The 9,200-nt window shown below is 43.9% G+C and overlaps 1 protein-coding gene across 2 annotated transcripts; it reads left to right on the top strand.

Annotated features, from left to right (window-relative positions):
- The first annotated feature begins 902 nt into the window (after positions 1-902).
- Positions 903-8,101, top strand: si:ch73-62b13.1 (Carbohydrate sulfotransferase 1-like). 2 transcript variants are annotated; one of them, XM_051382241.1, is made up of 3 exons: positions 904-1,179; positions 5,184-5,361; positions 6,226-8,101. In XM_051382241.1, exons 1-3 carry the CDS (start codon positions 1,177-1,179, stop codon positions 7,350-7,352), a joined length of 1,308 nt encoding a protein of 435 aa, XP_051238201.1. In that variant the 5' UTR covers positions 904-1,176; the 3' UTR covers positions 7,353-8,101. The 2 variants fall into 2 exon arrangements, with proteins under 2 accessions (XP_051238200.1, XP_051238201.1); XM_051382240.1 differs by having other exon boundaries at positions 903-5,361.
- Positions 8,102-9,200: the final 1,099 nt, after the last annotated feature.

Genomic DNA, 9,200 nt, shown 5'->3' on the forward strand with positions numbered 1-9,200 from the left:
CGGTAATGTCCCCCAGCCCCGTATCACCAAAAAAGCTTGTTCTGTATCTGTGTAGGTAGACTTCCAGCCCCTCCAGTTCCCATTTCTGATATCATTTCTGCCTGCTTTGCTTTGGTGTGTTTAGTTGTACTGCCTGAAAGGTTTAAACACAGGCAAGATATGAGCAGAAAAGTTGGAGCAACTAATCTCCCGCTGATAGAAGGTTTAAGGCAATTCCTCCAACAGCAGAAATTATGCAAGCAAGAAGTGAGAGGCAGCAGAGACATTATTAACATTATATCACCAATCTCTCTGTGAATCACAGTAAAGACAAACTTTAGCCAGTGTGACTCTGCCTCAGCGGGAGATAAATCTGAAAGACGGCAAACAGAATCGACCCCCATTCACAGGAGTAATGGAGCTGTCACTGGCTAAATCTGACCCCACGGTAACCCCCCCGGGGGCAGTGATATGGCACCCATCCCTTCACACCGGGGAGTCAGCAGCAGAGTGAGGATGAGGGGGGCCACATCCGATGATAACAGTCCATACTGGAATGAGGAAAAATAGAGGTCATTGTGCCACTGTAATTTCGTGGGAGAGGTATGTTTGTGTGGTGGTGCTCCATTTGAGGTATAGTGAGCATCCCTGCAGAGAGCATGACAGTGACAAAGAAGGAGCAATGACACTCTGATGTTCATGGTGGGATGCTGAAGTGATTGTTGATGCCTGGGTGGAGATGATGAAACCTGCCTCCATGAAATATGGGAGATTTCTGAGCGTGCAAACAAATTAGATCATGATGGCAAACAGAAACAGGATCACATTTTAGCTGCACTTAGTGATATCTCACTGTGGAGGTTTCTGCCTGTTAAGATCACAAGACGTAATGAAACGTACCCTACGGCATCAAAGCGTAATGCACGGCAAGGCAATCTTGCATCCAATCTAGAGACTCCGCTCCAGTAGCCTGTGTGGTCTCTGGAGGGGTTAGACATGCCTCCTCACTCAGCCTCTCGCCGCTCTCCACCCATGGCGCATCTCCAGCTCTGAATCCACTTCGGCTCTGGACACCGGCGGCAGCGCTCGATCCATCCATCCTCCGCACGCACGCACACACACACACTCACACACACTTACAAATGCAGCGCAGAGGACTGGACCGACTGGAGAAATCCCATCTGATCGAGTGCGTTGATGGTAAGGCAACCTTTTATTTTCCGCTGTGCATTTTACGCGCAGCGAGCCGCAGCCGAACTGTTAAATAACAAACAAGATGCTCTAATCTGACATAGAGTAGCACCATATTGAGGAAATGAGGAGTAAATATGCCAATTATTTCTCCACAGCGACTTAAAGTGCGTCCGAGGTGCTCAATAGTGAGTTTATAGTGGTGTGGTCTTACTTTGTGTGTTTTACTTCACATGGGTTTATGTAGTAATGCTATCCGATTATTTTAATAATCTAACATTTATTAAAAGAATACAACAGTTGAGTTTAAAATGAAAACCCGAGGGGGGAGGGCTCTAGACTGAGTTTATATTATATTATTACACTGTATTATATGTATTATGTTATTTTAAGTCTTTTCATATGTACATTTATGCTCTTAATCACTAAAACTTGTACTACATGAAGATGCAGATTGACCTCATGAATTGCAGTTATTTTCTTCTTAATCCACCTATTTTATCATCAATTCCTTAATTTCATCATCACTAAACTTTACATAATTTTTTCACTTCACTTCCATTTAATTTAACACTGAAACAACCCCCACTCACCTATCTTCGTCTCTGTTTGTGAATGAACCACTCAGTGTGAACTACTTACAGTCAGCATCCCCATAAGGGAAATATATTCACCACGGACAAAATCAGATGAGGAGTTGACCTTTTTTTTCTTTCGTCATCCTTCTTTCCTCCAGTCTCAGTGCCTTTGCTCCACATGTTTGTGTGCAAGAGGAATCATGTAGGACACGATTCATCCTTTCTCATATCACAGAGCTCCTCTCCGTAGCCCGGGGTCAGATGCAGCTCCTCTGTGCGCTGCAGCGCTCTGCTCTCTGCCTGTGGTACTGTGTGTGTGTGTGTGTGTGTGTGTGTGTGTGTGTGTGTGTGTGTGTCTGTCTGTCTGTGTGTGTGTCTGTGTGTGTGGTGTTGTTTTAGAGAGACACAGAGAAGGGAAAGGATGCACAGATAGATGGAGAACAGAGCGATAAAGACTAACTAGAGACTTGAAGCTCCTCCTGGTGTTGCACTGTTGCTCAGCTCTCTGTGTTTTCCAGGATTGATTAGCTGGCTTTGCCAATCAACAGCCTCACTCAGAGGATCTGTGAACACACCGTGGTGCCTTAATAGAAAAATCTTTGGCACTGTCACATCCCTCAATCACTTGCATCCCAAATCCCTCAGTCCCATCCTCATCACTAACTTCTAACCTCATTTGTTGCCTTTATTTTCCACAGTGGCAATTGCCTTTCCTGCACCATGCACAAATGTCATTATCTCCAACACTTTTGCTGCTAGCTATGTTATCTCGGCAGCAGCAACGCCTGTGCTCACTAAATTTACAACTCAAACCTGCCAGAGGAGCGTGCACCGCACAGTGTAATCTTTGGTTGATCCTGTCCCCGAGGCTTTTATCCCCTGTAAGCACTGTTATTGTATGAGGGATACAAAAGCTGAGACCATCTGAAGCTTGAAGTCCCCTTCCAGCTGTTGACAGAGTGTCTATTATTCCTGGTGTGAGTCCCGGTGTGGGAGGACTTATAAGCCAGGGAGAAAGGAGGACTTGCAAATCAAATTGCTTTAATCCATTGAAGCATCTGTCTTCATTCTCCACAGGGCAGCAGGGTGTGTAGCAGAGGGGCTCTGAGCCCTGATCATGACTGGAAAGGAAAACAAAACCTGTCGCAGAGGAATCATATGATGTGCCTCGGTCAGCCAGCTGTGCAGTACATAGGGTGTAGATAGCAGGACTGTCAAATTCACAGATTTTTTCCATGTTTTCTTAAGTGTCAGAGATGGTAAGAAGCTTGGTCAAAAGTTTCTCATTATTTGCAGTCATTCATGCTTATATTTCTCTGCTTTTTCATCCGTCTCTCCTGTCCTTCAACAAACACACAAACAGAACAAGCAGCTTTAAAGCTGTTCTGAAACAAGAAACAAACCGTAGTGTTTCCATTTCTGTCATTCTGTCTGCAACTACCAGTCTAAGAAACAAAGTTTCTCCCCCTGTTGAGTTCATTCTGCGATTGCTGTTTTTAGCTGTATTCAAACAGAATGGCTCATGATGTCAGCTCGATTTCTTTTCCCGTCACCCACAGAGTAAATGTCTTTGGTTTTGCGCTGTTTGTGATTAATGGAACATCAAAAGCCGATCTCAGCTCAGTGTGATGCATTCCTGAGGACATGAGTCTGCCAGGGACACATAAACATCATTAATGAACAAGAGGCAGACTGGAGAGAGACAGAGTGACAGAAAGAGGGTGAGGAAGCAAACTGGAAGGCAATATTTATTTTTGTCAGTAATATGATGTATATTTACCTGTGGCTTTGATGATGATTGCCTCCACTCGGCCACTTTGAGTGATGGAGACACAGTTTGCGCCCAGGCATGTCATGTGATTACCTACCATCCATTTGGTGCATAGGTACAAATGGATGGCAGCACCTTTTTTTTCGAAAATCCATTTCGAAAATCGCATCTCCCTTTGCTCTTTCATGCCCAGTGGCAAAGAACTCAGAAGTGTACAAAGGAAACTTCTCCACTCATGTATGTGAATAGCTATATTTATCTGGGTATGTAGTTCTCTGCTGGGCTTAGGGCTTAATTACCCAGAAGAGAGGAAGCAAAATTGAAATGCAATTATGCAACTGAGTACCTGCTATCCTGAATAGTGGAGTTGCAGATAGGGACATTACCGCTACCATTTCCCAGTGAAGGTCTAACCTGAGTCGTGTTTTTCTGCAGAACAAATCTGTGAATCCTTTAGGAGACAAATCCCAAACCTTTAAACTGTTTATTCAAAGTGTTTAAGCTACTTATGTTAGAAATGCTAAAAGGTGCTGTCTGTTTGCTCTGCTTGGAGAGAGAGAACTAACTTTTCTTGAATATGTATTTCTTAAGCAACACTGCATATGTGATTTGAAGGAATAGTTTTTGGTAAATACTCTCCTTTACTTCCTTGCTAATTTGAAAACTACAAGCTGCAGCTGGTTAGCTTAGCTTAGCACAAAGACTGGGAACAAGGAGAAACAGCTAGCCTGGTCTGAAGTTAAACCTTGTTTGTTTAAACCTGCACCAACCAAATTGGCATTTTTACATCTTCAATGCTACCTTTAGTCAAAACCAGGCCAATTGTTTCCCCCTTATGCACAGCTAAGCGAACTGGCTGCTGCCTTTATAGCTTCATATTTAATGTAGAGACATAAGAGCGGTACCAATCTACTCATCTCGCAGGTTCTTGTCGTTCCTGGTGGAGCCTCCTGCCATGGTCCTGCTAGATTGCCATTGCCAATACTGTTGTTGCTGTGCACCTGTCTGTCTGTCTCTCTCTCTCTCTCTCTCTCTGTCTCTCTCTCTCTCTCTCTCACCCCAACTGGTCGCGACAGACGACCGCCCACCTAGAGCCGGAGGATCTGTCCTAGGTTTCTGCCTTTTAACAGGCAGTTTTTCCTTGACCTTGTCGCCAAGTGCTTGCTCATGGTGGTACTGTTGGGTTAATGTTTTAAAGAGTTCGGTCTAGACCTGCTCTATTTGAAAAGTGTCCTGAGATAACTTCTGTTATGAATTGGCGCTATACAAATAAAATTGAATTGAATTGAATTGAATTGAATTGAATCTAACTCTTGGGAAGAAAACAAATACACTTATTTACCAAGATGTTGAACTATTCCTTTATTAACTCAAATTACTGTTTTACATCTCTGGAAAAATGCTCTTACACAAATTGTAGGACAAAGGTTCACATATTGAACAGGCAGGGGAAATCTGGATGGGAAATGTTAATTGTGATGTTACTATTTCACCCTCTACTGTTGAAGTGCCCTTGAGCAAGAATCATCCCTGCTAAAGCAAGAGCTGCTCATTGGCCATCAGTGGAGAGCTGCGGGTGTAAAATGAGTGGGAGCGACACATGTATGAAGCTGGAAAAATGCATCAAAATGAAATCTCATTGTGTCCCTGTGCCTCCCTGGCAGCGTCAGCGTGAAGGATGTAGAGCCAGAGGGGGGGGCAGGATGGAGTGCTCCTGGAAGACGGTGTTGCTGCTGGTGTGTGCGTCTCTGGGGGTCCAGTACACGGCCATCCGCACCCTGAGGGACTCGCTGTCTGGACCCTGTCAGGGAGCCTACCGCTGCCAGACGAGACATTACAGAGGTAGCCAAGTCAAGACTGTCCCACATATTGTTCTACTTCGCTACAAGACAGCATAAAGGGTGTATCGCTGTTGGCGTGTATAGATATATGCTCATATTTATTGCAAAAATAACATAAGTAACATAAAAGGTATGTATTGTTACAGACCAGCAGAGGACACATACAAACACACGGAACACTTGATTGGTAATATAAGTAACGTTAATAATATTACCTTACTTTTAGCAGTTTGAAGGAAAGCTTCATGCAAAGATATTCAGCAAAGAAAGACGCATCATCAAAACTGTGACTGAAGTAAAAGAAAAAGGAAAGCAGATCATTAAATGAGGGAATTCCCAAGAAGTGGGGAGGATAGAGAAATGAAATATCTGTGATTCGCTTTACAATTATCCTCCAATTTATCTCCATTAATCCCCTCTCATAGCGCAGCTGTAGCTTCCCGGCGCTGAGCTCCTGTATACAAAAGTAACGTCCCCTTTGCAATCAACTCCTCATCAGCAGTAATTACACGTTAGCTATTTGCGCTATATTTAGAGATCCGCCATTTCATAAACCCCCTTGGTAACCACCGGCAGACAAGCAACTTACTCATGCGTGTTTACCCTCTAAATTATTTAAGCTTTATTGGCTTTATTCAGCCATTTACTTTCTCCTGGCTTGAAGTTATGACGAAAACAGACTCACTTTCACTCTTACGAACTGCAGTAACTCTTCTGAAATAACCCCTCTTTTAAATGAACAGGTAAAACAGATTGTGTCATTTTTCAAAGCTGTAATTTAGCCCATTGTAAGAGGCCTTGATGCAGCTGATGTCATTATTATATAAGTTAAAAAACACATGACTTTGTTGTTTCTTTCTTGAAGACTCCAGGTGGAGAGCCTTGTGTGATGACAGTTGGATGCCTGTCGAGTTGCCTCGGAAGCACATCCTGCTGTTTGCCACGACACGCAGCGGCTCCTCCTTCACCGGGCAGCTCCTCAACCAGCACCCAGGGATCTTCTATGTGTTTGAACCTCTCTACCACGTCCAGCAAGCCTTCACTAACTCCAGCAGCCGGCTGCGTCGCACCCTGGACCGCCGGGCCTTACTGGGAGCATACAGGGACCTCCTCCTCAACCTGTACACCTGCGACCTTCACTTCATTGAGAATTACATCCGTCCAGAGCCCCAGGACCACGTCACAAGCTCCTTCTTTCGCCGAAGCTCCAGCCACGCCCTCTGTTCCCCTCCCGTGTGCTTGGAAGGAGGGGATGGAGCGGCCTCTGATCCACCTGATGAAACCTGGTGTCCTAAGAAGTGTGGGGCCTTGAACCTCACCCTAGCCTCTATGTCATGTCTGTCAAGGGGACACATAGCCATAAAGACTGTGCGAGTCCCTGAGGTGGGGGACCTACGCACCCTGACAGAAGATCCGCGTCTGGACCTGAAGATCATCCACCTGGTGAGAGACCCCAGAGCCATCCTCGCCTCACGCATTATGGCGTTCTCTGATCAGTTCCGGGCTTGGAAAATATGGAACGCGACAGGAAGGCAGCCTCGCTACGTGGACTTGTCTCAGATCACCAGCACCTGTAAGGACATGGCGGCCTCTGCAGAAACTAGCCTGCAAAGACCGGCATGGCTGCGGGGGCGCTACCTGCTGGTGCGGTATGAGGACCTGGCTTTCAATCCGAAAGACAAGGCCAATGAGATCTACAGGTTTGTGGGGCTGGAGATGGAGGACAGGGTGCGGATGTGGATTGCAAAGAACACCAACAGTAACGTGTCATCTCCGTCTGAGTGGAACTACAGGTACTCCACCACCAGAGACTCCAGAGCGACAGCCGAGAGCTGGAGGCTTCGTCTCGGCTTTGACATCGTGAGGACTGTGCAGAATCTGTGCAATGACACTCTGGCTCTGCTGGGATACAAACAGGTTCACTCTGCAGCTGAACTCAGAAACTTGTCCCATAGTTTAGTGGAACACAGGACCTTTCAGCCAGTCACATAGTAGATTTGATTAAAAGTTTAAAAACATCTTACTGTTATTTATTTCTGCTGACTTTCCTCTCTGTCATGATGCTGATGAAATGAATGTAATTTATTTTACTTTTGAATAATGCCTAAAGTAATTTAATATCAGTTGACTTTTCACTTTTTATGGTTTTGTTAAAGATATTAAAAGTGCCAAATTCCGAGGATGTGTAACGCTGGAAAGGGTATTAATCCAAAATAAAGTCTATACTGCTGTATGTGCTAATTGAAAACTCGTCTTGACTTATATGTTGATGTGATTAAGTTATTATGCTTTTTTTTTTCACGATTCAGTGTTCTCATATTTTCAGTGTTAGCAGAGATTAAACGAGAAAAACAGACACTTTAAAGAGTCCAGGTACCATTTAAGAGGAAATCTGACCTTAAGTCAGACAAAAATGTTCCTGAAGGTGAGACGCAGGAAGAGAGGGGGAAGAAAATCCAGAAATGATAGGGCTTGCCTTCCAAGTGTTGCTAATGCATTTTGGGAAAGGATTAAAATGTCACTGGTGCAATCTTCTGCAACTGTGAAAATGTCGTGAATATGAGAATAATATATTTGTTTTTTCTTTACTATAAATACTTAAATCCTGTAAATACTGATTAACTGTTGCAATGCAAGTGCAAGTGTTATGTGCTGGGTGTGTTTGGACATTTTTGTCAGTGTAATACTGTTTATATTTTTTAAGACTTTTTAAAATAAATTATTCATATGTAAGTAATACATATCTACCATGCAGCTGAAATCTTCTTGCAACCATTTGTTTGATGTGGGTTTTTTTTTATTTCTTCAAACCTGAGGAAAGTGGATAAGTGCTTGAGTTTTAGTGCTGAAAACAGTGCAAATTCCTTGTCTTTTATCTTGTAATCCCCCTGTAGTTTTAGTTTTAGGTTTGTCTTTCAGCCAAATTTCAATCCTGCTGTGTCTGTCACAGATATGTTTCTCACCCAAAAGAACACTGCATGTTCTGTGTTTCATTTTGAGTTAACTTTGAACCTAAAAAGAATAATACCAGGATCATTCAGCGGTACCAGCTGCCTGCAGTAGGATATAGTCAGAGATGAGACAGCTGCAGGTTGTCTGCCAGTTCCACCATTTGAAGTCGGTCTTTGTTTCTAAATAGAGAAAGAAAGTGTGCCATCTACAGACACCAGTCCCTTTATTTCCATGTTGTGCTGCTCTCTTGAGATAAATGCTGGAAGTAGTTTGTGAGAAAGAACTCATTGCATGAATCATAGCTGAACCACTGATTGACTGCTATTTTCTTGCCTTCCAAAGGCTAGCATTACATTTCCTATGGAAGCTGCAATTGGAGCCCACTGGGAGCTATGAGCTTGAATGCTTATGCCATCGAAGAAAGCCACTTCAGAGTGCAGGAAAGTATGCAATTTCAGTGGAACGGCCATGCAGTTCTGTGAACACTATTAAATCTGAGGTGAAATTGTCCCTTTGATAATGTATTTTTAGACACCCAGTCCTTCCTATCCTTCCTGTAGCTGCCCTATTGCTGCTGACACCAGGGATATCTGAGCGCAGCCCAAAGAATTGATCTTCAGATCCAGCTAAGGAGAAACAGGATTTAAGATGCATGGAGAAAAGAGTGGCCGTCTTTCTTTGAACTTAATCTGCAAGGCTACACAAACTGGCCATAAAGCAAAGCCTTATGACACCCGAGGAGATGCGTTTCATTGGTTTTTCCATCTCCACCCTGACACACAAAGCTGCAAGTGGCCTGAGTCAGCCGTCAGCTAATTACCCATTTCTTTGCACTCAATACCGCCAACCCCTTTTCTGTCTCCTTAACTGTGCTGACAAATTTAGGTC

This window comes from Dicentrarchus labrax, unplaced genomic scaffold (genome assembly GCF_905237075.1).
Source record: "Dicentrarchus labrax unplaced genomic scaffold, dlabrax2021, whole genome shotgun sequence".
NCBI lineage: Eukaryota > Metazoa > Chordata > Actinopteri > Moronidae > Dicentrarchus > Dicentrarchus labrax.

Bases quoted from the DNA above. Each gene is read 5' to 3' on its own strand.
- si:ch73-62b13.1 (XM_051382240.1), top strand. From the start codon at position 5,103: ATGAGTGGGAGCGACACATGTATGAAGCTGGAAAAATGCATCAAAATG. The intron at 5,362-6,225 runs GTAGCCAAGTCA...TCTTTCTTGAAG, and splicing joins CCAGACGAGACATTACAGAG to ACTCCAGGTGGAGAGCCTTG.